The sequence below is a fragment of the Lepidochelys kempii genome, chromosome 3 (genome assembly GCF_965140285.1).
Source record: "Lepidochelys kempii isolate rLepKem1 chromosome 3, rLepKem1.hap1, whole genome shotgun sequence".
Taxonomy (NCBI): domain Eukaryota; kingdom Metazoa; phylum Chordata; order Testudines; family Cheloniidae; genus Lepidochelys; species Lepidochelys kempii.
In genome coordinates, this window is record NC_136382.1 from 100,253,051 (window position 1) to 100,277,010 (window position 23,960).

At 40.5% G+C, this 23,960-nt stretch overlaps 1 protein-coding gene across 7 annotated transcripts in view; it reads left to right on the top strand.

Moving 5' to 3' along the window:
• Positions 1-22,611, top strand: part of L3MBTL3 (L3MBTL histone methyl-lysine binding protein 3) — a 152,000-nt gene extending 129,389 nt beyond the window's left edge. For 4 of the 7 annotated variants that reach the window (XM_073337277.2, XM_073337276.2, XM_073337281.2 and 1 more), the window contains exons 19-22: positions 5,030-5,121; positions 14,683-14,846; positions 15,168-15,230; positions 20,428-22,611. In XM_073337277.2, the coding sequence (XP_073193378.1) occupies positions 5,030-5,121; positions 14,683-14,846; positions 15,168-15,230; positions 20,428-20,571 (463 nt within the window). In that variant the 3' untranslated portion in view covers positions 20,572-22,611. The remainder of the gene's footprint in view (positions 1-5,029; positions 5,122-14,682; positions 14,847-15,167; positions 15,231-20,427) is intronic. The other 3 variants (XM_073337285.2, XM_073337286.2, XM_078852188.1) reach the window with 1 other exon arrangement.
• The last annotated feature ends 1,349 nt before the right edge of the window (positions 22,612-23,960 follow it).

The window sequence follows — 23,960 nt, forward strand, 5'->3', positions numbered from 1 at the left end:
AGGAAAAATGAAGTGATACTTTTATCAGTAATAGTCAAGATTTTTTATAATCCCAAATATGATTCTTCACGATCAACACTGCTGCCTAAAAGAGTACCTCTGTGAAATTTCTGTTTAAACTGAAATTGCGTTTGTGAAATACAGGACAAAGCAAAGAAAAATTACCATAGGGCCTCTTATTTTGATCAACAGTATGCCAACAGAAAATGGAAGAGAATTATATATATGGACAGCACATTCAAATTCTGTTACTGACTCTATTTTTTAATAAGTGAAAAATATATCATAACTCAAACACCTTGAAACATACAGAGTACAAAAATTAAGATAAAAGATAAGAAAAGAAAAAAATTGATCCCAGCTATTTTTAGCTAGTATAATAAAAGGTAAATTAAGTATCTGGTTATAATTCCAGGTCTTTAAAGATTTTCCTTATAAAATGTAGGCAGCAAGTACAATATTGATAATACATAAAGGTGTTGTTAATTTTATAAGAAGCAATTATGGCCTAATGCAAGTCTTTCAGAAATCAGTGGCGAGACTTTGACTTCAGTGGGAGTTGGATCAAGCCCTTAATGAGCATGATACAGTAACACTAATTAATTGCAAACAAACAAAAGTTCACTCTTAACCTATTAGAAGGATACAATCATGTACAGAGGTAAAAGATAATTGCCTCAAACAGAATAGTCCCTGCCAAGATCTTCAAAAGTAGGAGTCTTAGATTTAGCCTTCTCAATTCATACATAGGTTCCTAAATCAGTGGCCTGATTTTCAAATGTGGTGAGTCCCCACTGAATGCCACAGGATTATTTTCCAGTTTAACAGAGGAAAGAGGGCCATTGTGCCCTAACTCTGAGTATACAACAGACTTTTATCAAGATACCTGTTAAAGGACTGTGTAAAGCTCAAAACAGTTTAGCACAAAGCTGAGGAGGTTTCCAAGCTCTCTGGCATCCTATTGTGTTGTTGTTGTTATATTATTTATTAAATGTTATCACAACTCTTAGTAGGAATAGATAAGGGTATAAAAATTACACTAGTAACTACTTATTTAAAATGTTAAATAGCAAACTAGACCCCAAATTCTCTCTTTTACATGTTTGGTAGGATGACTAACAGTCACTGTTTACGATCTAGCTACAGCTGATTGGACAGAATCTGTCCATGGAACATATAATTAGGGCTGTCAATCACAGTTAACTCAAGCAATTAACTCAAATCAAATTAACTCTATTAAAAAAATTAATTGTGATTCATTGCAATTTTAATCACACTGTAAACCAGTAATAGAATATCAATTTAAATTTATTATAAATATTTTTGGATGTTTTTCTACATTTTTAAATATATTGATTTCAATTACAACACAGAATACAAAGCGTATAGTGCTCACTTTATATTATTTTTATTACAAATATATGCACTGTAAAAAAGATAAACACAAGAAATAGTATTTTGCAATTCACCTCAGACAAGTACTGTAGTGCAATCGCTTTATCATGAAAGTGCAACTTACAAATGGAGATTTTTTTGTTTTTGTTACGTAACTGCACTCAAAACAATGTAAAACTTTAGCGCCTATAAGTCCACTCAGTCCTACTTCTTTTTCAGCTAATAGCTAAGACAAACAAGTTTGCTTACATTTACGGGAGATAATTCTGCCCACTTCTTATTTACAATGTCACTTGAAAGTGAGAACAGGCTTTCACATGGCACTGTTGTATTTGGAGTTGCAAGGTATTTACGTGCCAGATATACTCAACATTTGTATGCCCCTTCATGCTTCAACCACCATTCCCGAGGACATGCTTCCACGCTGATGACTGGTTCTGCTTGATAAAGATCCAAAGCAATGCAGACTGACACATGTTCATTTTCATCATCTGAATCAGATGCCACCAACAGAAAGTTGATTTTCTCTTTTGGTGGTTCAGGTTCTCTAGTTTCTGAATCAGAGTGCTGCTCTTTTAAGACTTCTGACAGCATGTTTCACGCCTCCTTGCTCTAAGATTTGGGAAGGCACTTCAGATTCTTCAACCTTGGGTCGAGTGCTGTAGCTATCTTTAGAAATCTCATATTGGTATCTTCTTTGCATTTTGTCAAAACAGCAATGAAACTGTTCTTAAATCGAACATGTGCTGGGTCATCACCCAAGATTGCCATAACATGCAATATATGGCAGAATGCGGGTAAAACCACGGAGCAGGAGACACAACATTTTCCCCAAGGAGTTCAGTCACAAATTTCATTAACACATTTTTTTTTTTCAACAAGCATCATCATACCTTGCAACGCCAGCTACAAATGTGCCATGCGAACACCCATTCTCACTTTCAGGTGACATTGTAAATAAGAAACGGACAGAATTCTCTCTCGTAAATGTAAACGAACTTATTTGTCTTAGCGATTGGCTGAACAAGAAGTAGGACTGAGTGGTCTTATAGGCTCTAAAATTTTACATTGTTTTGTTTTTGAATGCAGTTATGTAACAAAAACAAAAAAAATCTCCATTTATAAGTTGCACTTTCACAATAAAGAGATTGCACTACAGTACTTGTCTGAGGTGAACTGAAATATACTATTTATTTTGTTTAGAAATATTGCACTGTAAAAAAGATAATCAAAAATAAGAATATAAAGTGATCACTGTACACTTTGTATTCTGTGTTGTAATTGAAATCAATATATTTGAAAATGTGGAAAACATCGAAAAATATTTAAATGGTATTTGGTTATTGTTTAACAATGCAATTAAAACTGATTAATCGTGATTTTTTTAAATCTCTTGATTGTTATTAATTTTTTAATTGTTTGACAGCCCTACATATAATTTTTTAAAATATAGGATGGGAAGGGAGGCAGGAATGCCATGTTATTTTGGATTCCTTAATCTCTCTCCATTTTTCTTTCACATGAAGAAAGAATATTTACACAATATTATTAAATGACTAGATAGGGATATTAAAATTGCCATACTTGAACAGAAAAATTTGGCCATCTAATTCAATATTCCCACTTTCAAGAGTAGTTTAAACTTGAGGCTTCAGGCAAAATTGAAGCTCCCTTCTCCTGCCACAATATAATTATGGCCAGAAATTAACCAAAAGTCTGTAGAATGTCCTTCTTCACACAGATTCTCTGGACATTTTAGGAGAATCTTTGTAAAAAAATTAATCGGTGCTTGTAGAATTAAATTCAGTCAGAGCCTATGAAAACATGAATAAATTGTCTAACACATTTATTTTATAGTTAGTTTATTTTAAATAAATAAAGTTGACTGTAATTTCACCCAGATCAGTCTATTTTTTCTCCAACATTCTTCCCATAAGATTTTTCATACCTTTTTCCAGATCTTGCACCTTAGATCACCTAGTGCCCTCAGATTTTCCCAAACTGTTTCCATTAGAGATTTTCAGACTTTCTCTCTTTCCCTTTTTCCTTGACATCCATATTTTTAAAAAAATGTTAGAACATTCAGTTATTTTCATCTTTTAACATCTGCAATTTTTTTTCCCTTGGAACAACCTGGAATGATCAAGAGATTAAAACTGAAGATAGATAAATGTGTTGGCAGGATTGGATCCAAAAGCATATTTTAGGAAATTGAGCAATTATAATTTTAAGGTAGATTTATAGCACTTCCACAGCTGCAAAGGAAACCTAACATAAGTAGTCAGCTATGGAAGTATTTACAATTAAGAAACATGAACACTCAAATTTGAGAATTAAATAGAGCCAATTTACAAAATAAGTCTGATATTCTTTAACTGTAATGCATTTAACCAAACTGGATAAAGCCCACTATATGGATATTTCTACTAAAATGGCTTTCCGAGAAATAGTTAAAAGTTGGTATGTACTTTGTCACTATGAGGTTCCAGTGTTAACAACCATGTAGATAAATGGGGAAGTCATGTGTTTCTCAGAACTTTCATTTTGTGTGTACAGTCCATGTACTGCCTCAGTTTATATTCATAAGGCATTCTCTGCACATAGTGTTAGAAACCAAATTTTTATATAAATAAAAGCTTGAAACTACAGCAACTCTTTACATTTGTGCCAAAGCATGGAATTCCTGCTATACATATTTGCATTGCGCTTCGCTATAATGCCTCTAGTTATTTTGTGCACTAATGTAGCATAAGGCATAGATTCTCTAGTCCCCTAAATTCACTTGTACCTTTTTTTTTCAGTGTATCAAGTGCAACACTGCTGATGTCAGTGAAGTTGTGCCCATCTGCTTGTAGTCTAATTTAAGCCCAAAATATTTATATGTATTTTAAAAATAGCTTCTGAGGCCAGGTCTACACTACAAAGTTTTGTCAGCATAGTTATGTCAGTCAGGGATTGGGGGGCGGGGGGTAGGAGAAACCACACCTCCTAGCCAGTATAGCTCTGCTGGCAAAACCCCCAATCTGTACACAGCTATGCCAATACTAGGGTGCTTCTGTCAGCATAGCTAGCGCCATTCAAGGAGGTTGAATTGTTATGCCAACAGAAAAACTCCTTTTATTAGCATAAGTTGCATTTACACAAGGGGGTTCTGCCAATATAGCTAAACCAATGAAGGTATACCAGGAAAGCATTTATTGTGTAGACAAGGCCTATGATAAGACAGAGGATTCCATCTGTTTGTCATTGAGCAACTTTCCTTTGCATTGGAGGTGGTGCAACACCTACCTAATAATTGCATTGCCTGCCAATTCTCTGTACCTATATTAATTTGAATGTTTTGCATTGTGGAATCTTAGGTCAGATTTAAAGCTTTGAACACAACAAACTTACATATGTGAGTTTTAGCTACATCCTTTTTGAGTCTCCATTTCAGAGTTTGGACAATAGGAACTATTACACATTTCCATCAATGGGAGTATAGACCCTTTAAAACCTTTTGGTGCACTTTATGGTTATAGTACAGTGTTCTTTGTGTAAGTAACAGAGACTGTCATATAGTTAATAAGGGCATTTGTCATATTTAAAAGATTTAATGTAAGTTAATAAAACCTGAACACCTTGTTTTCCCCAGAGGAGGACAGCAAGCTAAGGACTCTGCTAAGAAGGAAGAGTGTGAAGAAGAGGAGACAGAAAATGAGCTGTCAACTTTAAATGAAACTAGAGGTAACATAGAAGTATTTTTATCTCTGGCACTAAGATCTTCAATATAAAAGCTAAATTATTTGTGTGCTACTACTTTGTGATTCAGTTTATAGGTCAAATTCACTGTTGACATAAGGAGGCACAATTCCATTGACTTCAGTGAGTTGTGCCCTTTTATGCCAGCAGCATATTTGACACCTGTGTTTTTTGTCATCTTGTGGTCAGGGAAGACTGTGCCTAGCACTTTATCACAGCTGTCAAAATGAGCTCTGAATTGAATATGGGCATACAAAGTCTCATTTTAAGATTATTTTTCTCCACTGAGTTTGCAAATAGCCGATTACCCATGCTGAGTTGTATAAGTGTAAAATATATCCACCAAAAAAATATACTCCACCAAAAAAACTACACTGAAAGAATATTAAGGATGCAAAGTGAAGCACTTCAGAATCAGGGTTCACCAAAGTTAAGGTTCCCCACACAGTCTCAAAGGGACCTAAGAGAAGGAAATGGGCACCTAATTCTCATTGGCTTTCAATTGAAGTTGGGCCCCAAATCCAGTTATGCCCCTTTGAAAATTCCAGTCATAGTCCTTACTTGCATGATTACTTAACATTATTTCATATCTCATCCAATTGGTAGGTTGGACAGTGCACCAGGAATGAGGCAGCTGTTCATTTTTTATTTCTGTTCTCATTGTTCAGAGTGTGTACATGAAATAAGGCAGTGTTTTTTGGACACCGCCTCAGTTACTATACATCCCCCTCCATCGATTCTGACCTTGCACCAGCTTTACACTGGTACAATTCCATTTACTTCAGTAAAGTTACTGCTGATTTACACTGGTAGAAGTCAGAAAAGAAGTCATCCTATCCATTGAGGGCCTAAATGTTAAATTACTTCAATAGATTTACTCTGGATTATACAGTAGCAATCGTACAAAACGGATTACAGGCCAAAAGAAGATAGGTATTGACTCCATGGGGGCTTTGGGGCTGGAGCACCCATGGGGGAAAATGGTGGGTGCTAAGCACCCACTGACAGCCCCATATCAGCTCCCCCCAGCGCCTCCTGCCTGCCGGTGAGCCCCGCAGATCAGCGCCACCCCCTTCATCCCTGTGCCTCCCACCCACCGGGATCAGCTGTTTTGTGGTGGGCAGGAGGTTCTAGAGGGGAGGGGAGAGAAGCAAGGAGGCGGAACTGGGCAGGAAGAGGTGGGACAGAGGTGGGGCCTTGGCAGAAGGGGTGGATTGGGGGTGGGGCCTGGGCAGAGCCACGAATCAAGCACCCCCTGGCACTTTGGAAAGTCAGCACCTTGGAAGACACAAATCTGCAGGACTACAGTCTCATTCACTCCACACCACAACTTTAGTCACTGTTTGCTGTCTAAACTGCTCGTTCTCAAATATCATGTGGAAAGAGGCAGTTAGTGTGAATTAGCAAGGGGCAGCCTTAGCTTGTCAAATGAAAGGGTGTCTTTTCCATCAGCTTAAAGAAATAAAGACAATGTCTGCTCCATCATAAAAAACTGAGATGCTCTTAAAAAAAAAATACTGATTTCTGAAATATTTTCATAGTGTTGCGCTCTTAGAGGTGCAGTAAAGAACTCGCAGCTTAGGGGTGGGGGAGCCAAGTTGACATTAAGCCACTTTTGCACTTCAGGGCCCATGCATTAATGTAGACAGCCCTACGGATGTATCTAAATTATAGCAGCCCCACAGGGTTCCCCTCTGGGCTGCTGTATTGCCCAGAATCTCCACAGTGTTGATGCTGAAACCCTTCTCCTGACATGCATGCCCCTTTTGTATCCAGTGGCATGCCTCCTGCCCCAGAGCTTGCAATTGGAGTCCTTGGACAGGCAGCCTTATGGCAGTCTGCCATAATACCTGTGTGGAGGAATCCTCCCGTGGCCAGAGCTAGGGATTTTAGAGTGGTGTGAAGGCTCTGGAGCAGCAATGAGGATCTTGCCAATAATGTATTTGCATTTGCAGCACCATGCTAATTAATGCTTAAATCCCAAATCAAGATCTTAAATAAAGGTGGTTTGGTAATTAATTATTGCTAGACTAATTGGCAGAGCACAAGACAGAACCCATATTACTGATCTTTTTCTGAGTCCTTGGTTAATTTCAACAAAGTGAAACAAAGGGGCTTGACAGGGTCTGAATTTATTTTCTAACTAACTAAGACTCTTCAAAAAAATGTCATTAAATGTGTTAGTGGCCAAGGACTGAATTTTAAACCACGGAAATTACATCACTGCTTCATGATAACTACTTTTCACCTATGCTTATTTCTTGCTATTACTGTTTGTTGGACTGAAACTCATTTACTTACATGTTCATATTTTCAAAAGTGTAGCTCCTTTGTTGTTGGGGTTTTGTTCTGGCCTGAGCCCAGAAGTCTGCACAGCAATGAAACAGCTCTGCAGCCTGAGACCCTGCAAGTGCAAGTCAGCTGGCACAGACCAGACCTGGGGTTTTGTTTGCTGGATAGACATAGCCTGAGGATCCCACTGCTAGAGCTGTGTGGAGGGTGTAAGTTCTGTTTTGCAAAAGGATTTTGAGATTTCACAATTTGGCTTCATTCTGAAGTGGTGCGAACACAAAAATTTTAAAAGTAGCTGTGAAGGAAAATTGTGGGGGGGGAGTAATTTAAGGTCATGCTATATGTTTTGTTTTAATTTTGACTTTTTTATTATATATATAATATAAATTAATCATTCAAAGTGGAAAGTCCATTTAAAAAATTGAAACATTTTGTTCCGGAAATGTTGAAATGGGACATTTTTACATTGAACTTTTTTTTCTGTTTTTTTTTTTCCCTAAAGAAAATGCCAACAAAATCTACCTGAGTTCGCAAAGTACTTCATTTTTGACAGAACTGCATGTTCCAGTGGAATATGGTTCTGTGGAAGTTTCTATGACCAGCTCTACTTACCACTTTGGATAATTTTCTATAGAGGATTCTGCAGAATTAGATTTGTAAAGTGAAGACACGATTACTTAACCTCTATATTTAATTACTTAATCTATTCTTCACCTTCTTCTTTTATTTGTATGATGATGTGGCATTATTTACTAAAAAATGCCCAGATAGGGAGTAGGTATCTGTGTGTTATAACGATACTTCTCGATGGAGTAACAGGGGTATGTGAGTTTGTGCTGACCTAGAAACTGAAATCTCAACCTATAATAAAACTAGAGCCCCAATCTCCAGAATCTGATATTTCTTTTTATTAACAAAATTATGTTTCAAACCCTCATGGTTGTAGAGCGAACCAGAGTGTAAACTGACCGAATGCCATCTGCCTGCTTCTGCAGAAATCCTGAAACAGTAGCTCTGAGAGGTGTGACCTACACCGTTCTTCTCAACCAGAGCCCGGTGGACTCTGCAGTTCTCTGGCTGTGTAATCTGGCATTTTCCCAAGCTGCTGTGGAATTCACCATTTTGCTGCAGCCAGGCACCCAGCGTGTTGTTTACTTTCTCTACTCTGCCATGATGACACCTGCCTACAGCAGCCTGTATTCTCCAGTTTTCCCCACAAGAGGCAGTTAATTTGATTGCAGCACATGCTCCCTGCACTGTTCCATGGAGCTAGTCAGCAGGGGGCTGAGAAACAAGAACTGGAATCCAAGGAATGGAGGGGACAGAAGTGTAGGCTAGCTAGCTAGGTGACCCAGAGAACAATGCAACAGCTGAGACCAGATGAGTTTGTCCTCTACACATTCTGTACGTTCACCACTTGTTCTAGATTTTTCATCTCTCTCATCCTACTTTTGATGATTCTTAGTCACTCAGTTGGAGGACTGGTTACCAAATCACCTGGCAAGAGTTTGTGACTGAATCTTCCTTTTCCCCAAATTTCTCAGCTTTGAACAATTCCCTTACAAGGCAAGTTTGTCATAATATTTCTTACCAACTTAAAATAGAAAGCTAGTAAAAACACTGCATAAAAGCAGAATGTGTATACTGTGGATACAGGGCTCAAAATAGATGTCTTATTGACCACTAGATTACAGACAGCTAGAGATACTGGGCGTAATTCAGAGGTGAGTCTGCCTAAGGAACACTAGAGAGAATGTAAATTGGAGTCTACACCCTCAAAGTGCATGTTACAGCACTTTAGACTCCCTTAGGTTTAGGGCTTCTCTTCATGGTAAATGGAACCAAAATAACTACATTGGTTGCAATTCACACCTTCAGTTAGGTTGGTTCCAACACTGTGTAGACAAATTCTACCTTACCTGGATTTACACTGACTAGTATGTAATTTACACTTACTGTCACTTATAAGTGTGGCCCACAGAGTCTGAGTGCAAGGGGAATCCAAGCTAGTTTATTTTATATGCCAAGGGATTCAGGGAAAAGTCTGTAGCAATCAGGTCATCTTCAGCCTCCGTGGTGTGTGAGGTACATCTTAAATTCAAACACTGACAAGGGAATTTGAATATAAGAGAAATAAAACAGCAGCAAATCTATGGGCCACTCCCAGTAAAACTCAACCTCTAACAAAACAAACTTTTCATTTGTGTTGTTTTTCTCTGCCTGCATTAAACTATAAACTTCGCAAGGAAAGGATCTAGTTTTCTAAGGATTTGTAAAGAGCTATAATACATGTGTACACACACACACAAACACACAAAACTACATTAAAAACCTTAAGGTTGCAATGTCAGCCATTGTCCCAGCGTCTGGGTTAGGAGAGGCAATGCACTGTGGCAGTCACACTGCTGTGGTACATCAAGGGAAATGAAGTCCAGCAGGGGAGCCCAGCCCAGAGAGAATAGGAACAGGAAGCACCTGAACCACAACTCCCATGAGGCACAGTGTCAGCATTTTAAAATCAATCATTAGTTTTCACTTTTTCTCTTTTTCAACACACAAGAAAAAATTCATGGAAAACAGGCATTTTTCATGAAAAAATTAATTGTGTTGAACATTTTCTATCCACTGTTCCTGACAGAAATTTGGGTTTTCAATCAGCTCTACTGCTCAGTATAGAGGAAATGTTTGGAGATTTTGGCAGCAAGCATCTATGAGCTTTACTGAGCTTGTGCAAATGGCAATTTTCAGAGTCTTACCACTCTGTAAAATGGGGGTGTGTTTTCATGGAGACCACAAAAGGCACCTAACTTTAGCACTCTCCCCCTACCAAATCTCAGGTTCCAGCTCCAAAGCCTGGGGGCACTACAGTGCTGGGAAGAATGATTGGGGGGAGGGGATTAGCATTAGCAAAACTACCTTTTTCCCCTGTCCTCTGTTTTAGGAACAGCTGAACTGTTTCTGCTGAACCTTTCTGAAACAGCAGACTTTCAGCATGGAAAAAATTCAGCTGGAACAGTTAAAGTTATAAGCTACTGAAAACAGGCTTTTAATGGGAAGTTTTAGGCAACCTTAATTATCAATGTTGATCTCGCTCTCTTGTTCAGTACAGGTGGTGGTACTGGGAACTCAGCTTTGGAATACTGGAACGAGTCTTAGTTTTGGAGCATGAGTCGATAGAGAATAGTGTAACAACAATGTGAATAACAGAAATATCAGTCAGGAAAGGTGAAAATAGGCTGGAGAGACGATGAAAGATTGCACAGTGTAAGGGAGAATAGTATGCAGAGTGGTAAAGACAAGTGATTACAAAACAGTGTTTAGAGAGGAGGACTGGCGGTATAGTTCACTGTGTGCTACCTTCATTCAAAAAATAATTCTAAATTAGTTTTCCTCAGCAATTGGGAAGTGTTTGGTACCTGAGTTTTTAGCAAGTTTGTTCCCTCTAAAAAAAGAAAAGGAGTACTTGTGGCACCTTAGAGACTAACCAATTTATTTGAGCATGAGCTTTCGTGAACTACAGCTCACTTCATCGGATGCATACCGTGGAAACTGCAGCAGACTTTATATACACACAGAGAATATGAAACAATACCTCTTCCCACCCCACTGTCCTGCTGGTAATAGCTTATCTAAAGTGATCATCAAGTTGGGCCATTTCCAGCACAAATCCAGGTTTTCTCACCCTCCACCCCCCACACAAATTCACTCTCCTGCTGGTGATAGCCCATCCAAAGTGACAACTCTCTACACAATGTGCATGATGATCAAGTTGGGCCATTTCCTGCACAAATCCAGGTTCTCTCACCCCCCTCCCAAAAACCACACACACAAACTCACTATCCTGCTGGTAATAGCTCATCCAAAGTGACCACTCTCCCTACAATGTGCATGATAATCAAGGTGGGCCATTTCCAGCACAAATCCAGGTTTTCTCACCCCCCCACCCCCATACACACACAAACTCACTCTCCTGCTGGTAATAGCTCATCCAAACTGACCACTCTCCAAGTTTAAATCCAAGTTAAACCAGAACATCTGGGGGGGGCGGGTAGGAAAAAACAAGGGGAAATAGGCTACCTTGCATAATGACTTAGCCACTCCCAGTCTCTATTTAAGCCTAAATTAATAGTATCCAATTTGCAAATGAATTCCAATTCAGCAGTTTCTCGCTGGAGTCTGGATTTGAAGTTTTTTTGTTTTAAGATAGCGACCTTCATGTCTGTGATTGCGTGACCAGAAAGATTGAAGTGTTCTCCGACTGGTTTATGAATGTTATAATTCTTGACGTCTGATTTGTGTCCATTTATTCTTTTATGTAGAGACTGTCCAGTTTGACCAATGTAAATGGCAGAGGGGCATTGCTGGCACATGATGGCATATATCACATTGGTGGATGTGCAGGTGAACGAGCCTCTGATAGTGTGGCTGATGTTATTAGGCCCTGTGATGGTGTCCCCTGAATAGATATGTGGGCACAGTTGGCAACGGGCTTTGTTGCAAGGATAAGTTCCTGGGTTAGTGGTTCTGTTGTGTGGTATGTGGTTGTTGGTGAGTATTTGCTTCAGGTTGCGGGGCTGTCTGTAGGCAAGGACTGGCCTGTCTCCCAAGATTTGTGAGAGTGTTGGGTCATCCTTTAGGATAGGTTGTAGATCCTTAATAATGCGTTGGAGGGGTTTTAGTTGGGGGCTGAAGGTGACGGCTAGTGGCGTTCTGTTATTTTCTTTGTTAGGCCTGTCCTGTAGTAGGTAACTTCTGGGAACTCTTCTGGCTCTATCAATCTGTTTCTTTACTTCCGCAGGTGGGTATTGTAGTTGTAAGAAAGCTTGACAGAGATCTTGTAGGTGTTTGTCTCTGTCTGAGGGGTTGGAGCAAATGCGGTTGTATCGCAGAGCTTGGCTGTAGACGATGGATCGTGTGGTGTGGTCAGGGTGAAAGCTGGAGGCATGCAGGTAGGAATAGCGGTCAGTAGGTTTCCAGTATAGGGTGGTGTTTACGTGACCATTGTTTATTAGCACTGTAGTGTCCAGGAAGTGGATCTCTTGTGTGGACTGGACCAGGCTGAGGTTGATGGTGGGATGGAAACTGTTGAAATCATGGTGGAATTCCTCAAGGGCTTCTTTTCCATGGGTCCAGATGATGAAGATGTCATCAATATAGCGCAAGTAGAGTAGGAGCTTTAGGGGATGAGAGCTGAGGAAGCGTTGTTCTAAATCAGCCGTAAAAATGTTGGCATACTGTGGGGCCATGCGGGTACCCATAGCAGTGCCGCTGATCTGAAGGTATACATTGTCCCCAAATGTAAAATAGTTATGGGTAAGGACAAAGTCACAAAGTTCAGCCACCAGGTTAGCCGTGACATTATCGGGGATAGTGTTCTTGACGGCTTGTAGTCCATCTTTGTGTGGAATGTTGGTGTAGAGGGCTTCTACATCCATAGTGGCCAGGATGGTGTTATCAGGAAGATCACCGATGGATTGAAGTTTCCTCAGGAAGTCAGTGGTGTCTCGAAGGTAGCTGGGAGTGCTGGTAGCGTAGGGCCTGAGGAGGGAGTCTACATAGCCAGACAATCCTGCTGTCAGGGTGCCAATGCCTGAGATGATGGGGCGCCCAGGATTTCCAGGTTTATGGATCTTGGGTAGTAGATAGAATATCCCAGGTCGGGGTTCCAGGGGTGTGTCTGTGCGGATTTGATCTTGTGCTTTTTCAGGAAGTTTCTTGAGCAAATGCTGTAGTTGCTTTTGGTAACTCTCAGTGGGATCATAGGGTAATGGCTTGTAGAAAGTGGTGTTGGAGAGCTGCCAAGCAGCCTCTTGTTCATATTCTGACCTATTCATGATGACAACAGCACCTCCTTTGTCAGCCTTTTTGATTATGATGTCAGAGTTGTTTCTGAGGCTGTGGATGGCATTGCGTTCCGCATGGCTGAGGTTATGGGGCAAGTGATGCTGCTTTTCCACAATTTAAGCCCGTGCATGTCGGCAGAAGCACTCTATGTAGAAGTCCAGTCTGCTGTTTCGACCTTCAGGAGGAGTCCACCTAGAATCCCTCTTTCTGTAGTGTTGGTAGGGAGACCTCTGGGGATTAGTATGTTGTTCAGAGGTATTTTGGAAATATTCCTTGAGTCGGAGACGTCGAAAATAGGATTCTAGGTCACCACAGAACTGTGTCATGTTCGTGGGGGTGGAGGGGCAGAAGGAGAGGCCCCGAGATAGAACAGCTGCTTCTGCTGGGCTGAGAGTATAGTTGGATAGGTTAACAATATTGCTAGGTGGGTTGAGAGAACCATTGCTGTGGCCCCTTGTAGCATGTAGTAGTTTAGAAAGTTTAGTGTCCTTTTTCTTTTGTAGAGAAGCAAAGTGTGTTCCCTCTGTGTTTCCAAGTAGAATGCAGATCTGGTTGAAATGAACACTGGTATCTTGATTTCAATTTAAGAATACCATCATTTGAGGCCTGCTCTCCACTCTCTCCTCCCACCCCAGGTGCAGACACACATTAATAATTGCTATACTTCTCCAGATATCACAGCATTCTGCAGCTCTGGCTAGCCTCAAAGCTGGGTTGCCTTTGAGGGAGCAAGTACTGAACTGTCCTGGTTTGAGTTATGGATGTTTAATGGAAAATGGACATGAAAAACAAACCTCCAAATGGAGGAATTAAATATGTTTTCCAAATGAAGTATATAACTAAAGAGCAGAACTGCAGGGCCTTTACAGATATTTATTTTTCTATGAAAAACACTGAGAATAGCTGAAAATTTTTTCTTACTTAAGAGACATAAATGTGGTGTGTCATGGAAATAATAAGCCTGATTCACCAGTGCAATTTTATACCAATGCAGATCTGATTTTAATGAAATTACACGAGTATAAAACTGGAGTAACTAAGGCCTGGTCTACACATGCAGATTTTGCACCAGCATAATTATTTTGGTTTGGGGTACGATTTTTTTTTAAACAAGAATAGTTATACTGATGCAACCCTAGTGTGGATGCAGCTGTATCAGTATAAAGGTGTTGTATAGCAGTATAGTTTGTTCCCCCTTCCCATACAGTAATAGCTATATCAGTACAGAGCATCTTTATGCTGATATAAATGTATCCACCCTAGGGAGATGGCAGCACTTTACACCAGTACAGGTAAAGCAGAACCATTTTTTGTGTGGAGGTACATGTGTCAATAATGATGAGGATGTTTTATCATGACTGATCTTGTTGTTCATTGAGGGATTTAATGCTTATTTGTATTTTTTTATAGACATAGAAGAACTCAGCAGCCAGAAGCCTCTTCCTCAGCCAGTTTTCGTGTCTTCCAAGTTCCAAATCCCATGCCTACCCTTGCGCTGGGAACAGCAGAGCAAGCTCCTTCCAAGCGTGGCTGGAATCCCTGCCAGTAAAGTTTCCAAATGGAGTACAGATGAGGTAGGTTTACTTTAGAAGGGCTCGTAGATTCAGATCACAGCCACAGCATTCTGCTTCTCTTGGTACCAGCTCCTTCAGTGTAAAGTGCACATTAGTGGGATGCTTCCACTGATTGTGTCTACTCACTGTAGAGCTATCAGAGCCCTAACTTCACTTCATAACAGGTAAATAAAGAGGCAATACTGAAGATAGCTCCTTTATGTACAAATCTATCTCTGACAGGTGAAAAATGTTTGTCTTTACTATTTATCTGCATTTGGGCAAGAGTGTTGGGGGAGAGCCTAGGTTTTTAAAAAACTTGTTGGTATGATTTGGTGGCAGGTTTCTGAATTCATACGGAGTTTACCAGGATGTGAAGAACATGGCAAGGTGTTCAAAGACGAGGTGAGTATGATAAATAAAAAGTTTGAAACGTGTTACATTTCCTATTTCCCTGCAATCTGTAATGGGCTTGCATTCTGCACTGATAGGGTACGGTTTTTACCTACAGGGTAATTATACACTTAACTTCTGTTACATTCTGTCACAGATTCCCAGGCCAAAAGGGACCATTGTGATCATCTAGTCTGACCTCTTGTATAGCAGAGGCCACAGAACTGCCCCAAAGTAGAAAAACACCCAGTCTTGATTTAAAAATGGCCAGTGATAGAGAATCCACCACAACCCTTGGTGATTGTTCCAACTCTTCCTCAGGCCAGACTTCCATGGTGATCCATGGGAATGTTGCCCTGAGTGCAGACTTCAGGATTTGGAGGTAAACTTTTTTAAAGCACTTAAGAACATTTTCAAATGTCACTTAAGTGCCTACGTGGCATATGGAAATGAGACTTAGTGTTTTTGAAAAAATTGCTCTTGGTCTCTAGGAAGAGTTTTGTTAAGAAACAGAAAAGGAAACTGTTGAAAAATAAACTTAACTTCAAATTTAAAAAATAAATGTAAATGAATGAATCAAAGTGTGCTCACCTGTACAGCAGTACATCTTTGAGGTCAGTGTGAAATAAGTATTGGGTTACATGGTTTTGCATGTCATTGAATGGGCAGTAAAATATATAAAAGATAAGACTTGGAGCTTGATTTTCAGCAAAGCCTTGATGAGGTCTCCCTTTTTTTATCCTATTCTATAGTTGTGGCTGCAAATAGTTGTGGTTGTAATTTAAGTCACCTAGACAGAGCTGTGACAGAAACAGAACAGCTCTGTAATAAGTCATGTATATTATATGGGACCTGGTTGTTGGGATGTTTACTGTATGCATGTTAATTTAGTTGATTGGAGAGGGAGGAAGCAGCAGACAAAACAATGGCTCAAGGAAAGCCACCTCTTGGTAAACATTTAAGGGTTGTTAAGAGGCAATGCCCAAACTAATAAGATTATACTTTTTGGTTCCAACCATCTCCTCCTTAGCAAACTGGTTTTGAAAAGCAGAAGCAAACGCTAAGAACTGGCAAGAACAAAGGAGCTCTGGCTGGATGAAAAGGGACTCTCAAGCATAGATAGTCGTTCAGGGGCCGCAGACTGACACACCCAGACACACCTAATATGGGTGTCTGAAGAAGTGAGGGCTGGCTTGCCTACCGTCAAGGGGATATGTGAAAGAGAGAGAGGTGCTCTTACCATTGGTCCATTGGGGGCACCACGGACTGTGCTTCGTGTGTGGGCATGTTTACTGAATCGGGGGGTAATGCCGACTTTGTGAATCCCACTAGGGCTTAGACATGATTTTAGGCAGCTCAATGGTGCCAGGACTGAGGCAGTTGTGTGCCTGGCCATGGCCAAAAGTTTAGGTACCTTGGGGACTTTACCAGTGGAAACCTAGACATCCAGGGAATTTAGGTGGCAGCTGAGCAGGGGTTTTGAGGATCTAAATTTGGACTTAGGCACCTGATTCCCTTTGTTGTTTTAAAATTCTTTTTCTCTAAATGCTTTGGCCTGGATCCACAAAAATACTTAGGTAACTAAGTCCCGTTTTGAGGCTCCACTGCAGTCCACAAAACTCCTGCTGAGCTGCTGCTGAACCCTGTAGGCACCTCACTCAGAACCTGTTTTTGCAGTAAAATTTTCCTAGGCACCTGTGTGTCTGCCCCTGGGCATGCATGCTACTTCCTCCCTCTAGGGCTGGGCTTCCAGATGCATATCTCCTGCCTAAGCTCACCCCACCCCTAGGATGTTTTGTGTGGAGTTAGGAGGCCTCTGAACACACCTACTGCATTGGGCCCCACACACAAAGGATTGCCTATCTTCCCCCCCAGGTCATGGGTATAGGCACCTATGTCTGTCTGAGGGGAAGGGGTTAGGACACACCACTCGTATCTGCATCTCTCACTGGCTGCTTTGCCTAGCATGCTGGCTTTATGGATCGAATTCAAAGGCGCCTAACTCAGGCTCTCAGAGTAACAGCCGTGTTAGTCTGTATTCGCAAAAAGAAAAGGAGGACTTGTGGCACCTTAGAGACTAACCAATTTATTTGAGCATGAGCTTTCGTGAGCTTCAGCTTCATCCGATGAAGTGAGCTATAGCTCACGAAAGCTCATGCTCAAATAAATTGGTTAGTCTCTAAGGTGACACAAGTACTCCTTTTCTTTTTGCGAACTCAGGCTCTGCGGATCTCAGTGTAGTTCCTCTGAGTTTTCTAGGCTCCTAGAAGTTGGGCTTGACAACGCTGAGCATCACAATGCCCAAGTCCGTTTGTAGATCTAGGCCTTTGTTCCTACTGTTAAAAAATATTTTGGTTTGTCATCTGACCGTTCGCTATATTCAGCACTGGTCAGAGATGCCTGGAGGGAAGAATCACAGGTGCCAAACCCAGGTGGACCTGCTGGGTAGGCACAGTTGGTGCCCGGCCTAGACACGTGAGAATTGGGAAATTCTGACACCTTCAGGGGTGCTCTCTGAGAGACCAGAAAGGGTCTCTTGTCCTGCAGAGGTGCAGCACTGTAACCCTGACAAGTATGTCAGATAGAGCCACAGTGTCTTGATGGCTGCGTGACCTAAACTTCACTCTGTTGTTTGCACCACAAACATAGACAGCGTGTGTCGCCACACACTGGGGGGGCACAATCTAAAGGGGAGGACATGTGACTGCCCGATGTGTGTCCTCTGCCCAGCTCCCACTGCGCTCTCCCTGCCCTACATTATCTTGGGGGGGGAATGGGGGAGTTCTGTCCTTCTCCCACTGCACCTCTCCCCCTACCCCCACAGCACATTCAGCTGTTCCTGGCAGCTAGCCCGGGCGGGGAGTAGGACCGCGTCGCTTTTCATGTGGCGGAAGCTGGCTGCTCTGGCTTGCTGACTCTGTGCAGAGCGGCAGTTGCACAAAGAGAGGCTAACTGGGGAGGCAGCGGCGGTGGTGGGCCACCCCAGGCCCCACTGCTGGGGATGGGCTGAGTGAGCTGGAAACATGCCGAGGCGGAGTAGGGGACTTTGATCAACTCAGCCCCTATTCCCAGCAGCCTGGCCCAGGCCAGGGGCAGCGTGCCACCAAACGCCCCAGCCAGGCTCTCTGACAGCCCCTGTGCTGCACAGAGCAGTGACTTTGAGAGACCGGTCCCACCCCTTCTGCTCCCCACCCAGACCTGGCTGACAGGGACAGAGGCCAAGCGTGCTGGGAGTCAGGTGCAGCGGAAGAAAGACAGAGGTCCTCTTCCCTCCCCCCGGCAGCCACGCAGAAATCTGGGGGTGGGGGCTGTCACAAATATACAGGGAAGGGTAAACACCTTTAAAATCCCTCCTGGCCAGAGGAAAAACCCTTTCACCTGTAAAGGGTTAAGAAGCTAAGATAACCTCGCTGGCACCTGACCAAAATGACCAATGAGGAGACAAGATACTTTCAAAGCTGGAGGGGGGAGAAACAAAGGTTCTCTGTGTCTGTGTGATACTTTTGCTGGGAACAAAAAGGAAGGGAGTCTTAGCACTTAGTAAGTAATCTAGCTAGATATGCGTTAGATTCTGTTTTGTTTAAATGGCTGAGAAAATAAGCTGTGCTGAATGGAATGTATATTCCTGTTTTTGTGTCTTTTCGTAACTTAAGGTTTAGGCTAGAGGGATTCTCTATGTTTTGAATCTGATTACCCTGTAAGGTATTTACCATCCTGATTTTACAGAGGTGATTCTTTTACTTTTTCTTCTATTAAAATTCTTCTTTTAAAAACCTGATTGCTTTTTCATTGTTCTTAAGATCCAAGGGTTTGGGTCTGTGTTCACCTATGCAAACTGGTGAGGATTTTTATCAAGCCATCCCCAGGAAAGGGGGTGTAGGGTGTAGGTAGGCCTTTTTGGGGGGAAAGACGTTTCCAAGCGGGCTCTTTTCTCTGTTATATATCTGTTAGACGCTTGGTGGTGGCAATAAAGTCCAAGGGCAAAAGGTAAAATAGTTTGTACCTTGGGGAAGTTTTAACCTAAGCTGGTAAAAATAATCTTAGGGGGTTTTCATACAGGTCTCCACATCTGTACCCTACAGTTCAGAGTGGGGAAGGAACCTTGATAAAAATCCTCACCAATTTGCATAGGTGAACACAGACCCAAACCCTTGGATCTTAAAAACACAAAAACAGGAATATATATTCCATTCAGCACAGCTTATTTTCTCAGCCATTTAAAGAAACAGAATCTAATGCATATCTAGCTAGATTACTTACTAAGTTCTAAGACTCCATTCCTTTTCTGTTCCCGGCAAAAGCATCACACAGAGAGAGAGAACTTTTGTTTCTCCCCCCCTCCAGCTTTGAAAATATCTTGTCTCCTCATTGGTCATTTTGGTCTGGTGCCAGCGAGGTTATCCTAGCTTCTTAACCCTTTACAGGTTGAAAGGGTTTTTCCTCTGGCCAGGAGGGATTTTAAAGGTGTTTACCCTTCCCTTTATATTCATGACAGGGGCACTTGACCTCACATGGCCTCCCCCCCACGCATTGCCTATGACCACAAACAACATAGGCACAAAACTAGAGGTTTGTTGTGGGGGGGCTGAAAATTCAGCCTTTAATGTTCACATTTGTGCTGTCTTCCACTGTTAACCTCCATCAACATTAGCAGTTTATACAATACTTATTATTTGCATGTATTAAAATGGTAAAGTTAAATAATGGATACTTTTCTTCCAAATATTGTAATGCTGTAAAAAACTTTATCCTTGTTTAAAGCTGATATATCTAAACTTTTAGCCTCTGGGACCAAGTCTGTTGTAATGGGAAAGGAAAGAGCAGCTGGAGAAAGGGGTCTTAGATTATTTGTCTGGGGTGGGAGTTAAATCGGGAACCTTTCTGTGGAGCTTTGAGGCAAGGAATAGTTGGGAGGTGGATTCAGATATGTGACTAGGCTGAAATCTAGATTCAGAGGACAGAATATTTTTCAAATAGAAACAGGAAATAGGGTCATTAACTTCGGATGTAAACCAAGGACACATTTGCATATAGGGATTTTGAACCAGAAATCCTCTGAATTTCGAATTCAAGCTTCCACTTACGGCAGTCTGAAATTTTAATTGGCTTACTGGGGATTTCAGTTCAAATTATCTTCAAATATTTAAAGTACCATAGCCTCAGACTTAATAGCTTTCTTTGTGTTTTTCACTCACGTTTTGTTTTAAAGCAAATTGATGGAGAAGCATTTCTACTAATGACCCAAGCAGACATAGTCAAGATAATGAGCATTAAACTGGGACCAGCCCTAAAAATCTTCAATTCCATTCTGATGTTCAAAGCTGCAGAGAAAAACTCACACAATGAACTTTGAGATGAATAGAAATTGTTTAGAAGCCAGTTTTCTCCACTGGAACTCATGTTTTATTCAAAGCACAAAGACTTGCTAGAATTGTCAAGTAAGAACTCTAAGAAAGGAAGAAAAATAAGTCAGCACTGGTGGACTATTTATACCCTTTGAGAGCCAGTACACCTGAATTCTTCTGGAATATGTTTGAGCTTTTAACAAGGTACTGTATAACAACTGCATCAGCTAGTCTTATTTGCCATACTTATGGCGCTAATTCTCTCATGAACTGTTAGTATTTCTAATTTTATCCAGGCATCAAGAAAACCTTCACTAATTATTTATCCTATTATTAAAATTAGGAAAATGTTAATATGATCTAAGAATTCCTGAGTTATATTTCACATATCCACTTTCCTTTTCAGTAGCCTTTACTTCCTATTATCAAAACAAAACTGATTAGCCAAAAATTAGGCTACCAGTAGACAGTTGAGACTGCTATGGCTAATGTTAATTTTGTACCATAGTTTAAAATGCAATGCTTATGCTGCATAAGTAACACTTTGCTACAGTGTATAACTTTACAGTTTATAAAATTGTCGACTTGCTAGTAACAAAAAACATTTGGGGTTGAAATGAGCTTTTTTGATAACTGAATGTTTTTACTTTTGCACGATACAAAAATGTTAAGTGAGTTTTTTCCACCAGCATCTTTAGTGTAACTTACCAAAAGACCAGTAAAGAGATGGCTGCAACTGAAAAATAAAGCTTAACTTCCATAAAATACCTTTGGTCATGCGGCACCATGGTGCTCCCGTCTTTCTACATAGGGGAGTCCACTGTGTTATACAGTACATGAAGGAACATATATATATTGAGGCAAGAAAATAAACAAAAAGGAGAAACATTTGCTAAATCTGTATATGCTAATCTTTAGTAATTACTGCAATAATGGAAAAGAACGGAATGCTGAGACTGGGACTCAGTAAAAGTTTCATGCTCATGAGCCCCTTGAAAGTCACCATGATTCAAGAAAAATCTTGGCAGGTAGAGGAGTGATTACAGAGAGGAAGAAAAGGGATATTCAAAAGGAATATGGCCCTCACTAGTTAAGGCATAGATTTTACCAGTTCATTAGCGGGACTAACGTGTCCTACAGCAGACTTTTAGGTAAGAGACCCTTCTTGAAGGATTGTTATAAGCATTTGGCAGGTAAGGTGTTGCACTCGGTATATAAATCACAATACAGAACAGATGCACTTTAAGATAGAGAAGGCCTACCTACCTGAAAACTGAGGACTGACCTGGAACATTCCTGGTAAGAATTCTCTTCACAGGAAGAGGGTGACTAGTTGGAGAAGTGTTCCCCAGGGAATCTCTTATTCCTAGTCTTGTGTGTGTGTGGGCGGGGGGGGAATATTCAGCTTTTTAATTCAGAGCAAATAGAACATTTCTATGACACACAAGTCTGGGGAAATCTTCCTATCATTTTTCCTAATTTCTCTTTCTTGGGATGGAATTCCTTAAAGGTTTTCAAGAGCTCTGTGTGCCACTTGCAGAACAGTTAGGTGACTGGTACCTGCTATAATTCCAAGTAAAACAGTGTCAGTCTGACATAAATTGCATTGCTCTATTAATCTCCTTCCATAGCATTGCATAAATAATATTTTTACATTTTGTTCAAAATTTGTACACTTAAACTGCAATCTTATTGTATCAACAATGCAAATAAAATTTGAATTGGAGAAGCTTGTTATGTTGGTATACTTCTCAATACTCACATCTGAACTGTTCTGGGTGGATGTTGTTAAAATGAAAGCCTTATTCAATACATTACAAATGCTTTTCCTGTCTTTGCTTTGTCCTTAATACAAGGTTAAAAGGATTTTTAATGGTGTTTGTGCCATGGTATTAAGCAGGCTGAGGTCTCTCTGTATACCCAACCCTGAATCTTGTTTAACAATGTTTAGGACCTAAAGTGTTAGTTAATAAATATGCAGAAGCTGGCATTTTGGCATAGGAGATGTTTTAAAATTCTTAAATGTTTTGAGCTTGTTTGCTTTGCATGTTTCTCTCAAACCTTTAATGTTTTTGCTTTTAAAAAAAACATATTTGTTGTAAATATTTTATCTTTTAAAAAACTTTTTTTGGGGGGGTGGGAGGGATCTTTTATTTTGATGGTTGGTCATTTTAAAGGTTCAATGAAAAGGTGTTTCAAAAAAAGCAAAAGTGGTAAAATGAAGTGCTGAAGGTTAAATTGCTAAAGCAGACTTTCACTTAACAACTTAGATAACCCTCTTGTTAACAAAATGCCAGCTTGATTTAGGGCTGTGACTGCATTAACTGTGAATTAAATCTCAAAGCACCAGAACCCAAACTTTTTGTAATTTGTTTTTGAAAATTTTTCCCCTTGTTTTTGCAGTGTTTTTTCCGGATTTCAATGTCAATATAAAAAATATTGCTGTTCTGTGCACAAGGTGACACAGTCCTAGTGTTGCAGGTTAGATTCCCAGGATGGCCATGCTGTCCCCACAAATGGTGGTCATCAAAGAGTTGGACAAGATCTGTCAGACTAAAATGCATGTGGATTTTTACCATCTTTGGGTGTTGCAAATGGCTCATGAAGGCAAAAATGGTCCCAAAAGAACATCATTTTGTTGCTTCTTTTTAAAGGAGGCAACATACTTGGGAAGAATGCCATCAGGCCTAACATTTTTCTCCAAGTGAGTAAGTTTAATAACTAGTGCATAAAATTTTCATGGTTTGTGTAAATGTACAGCTTTAACTGTGTAAGCAGCAAAAGATGGGAGAAGATTTTTTCTATTTTGACCCATCCTAGACGTACAGCCAAAGAAGTGATAGGAGTCTAGTTTGTTCTTAAAACTACTGTTATATGTTTGTAAGATGTTTGTTTTAGCAACAAATGAAGTGAGTTGTAAGTTCTTAAACTGTGTTAACATCTGAATGGTTTAACTGTAATTTTTGTAATATCTGATCTGTAATTCCCAATTCTGAGATTAACAATTTGCAATCTTAACCTATAACCAAGTACATTTTCTTCTATACGCTTAAACTAAAATAAGGTTTTTCTGAGTCATCTATTTTTCAGCATCCTTATTGATCTTATCATTAGCACCTTGGAACCCAAGTCATGGACCAGGACCCCAAACACCGAATAAAAAGACCGATTGCAAACTCTTGGGAGCAAGGGCTAAGTCTGATGAGACAACAGCTGGAGACAGACAGACACATGGGAGAGTACCAGGAAACACTGGACAGTACTGATCAGCACACCAGAAGCCTCACTATTGTAGTATTTTTTAGGCTTCATGCCAGAGGATAGTTTTAAGGTGAGATTTTACAGGTCTTCAGGGGGTGCTTCTGCTGACCATGAGGGGCAGCAGGGGAGAAAGCAC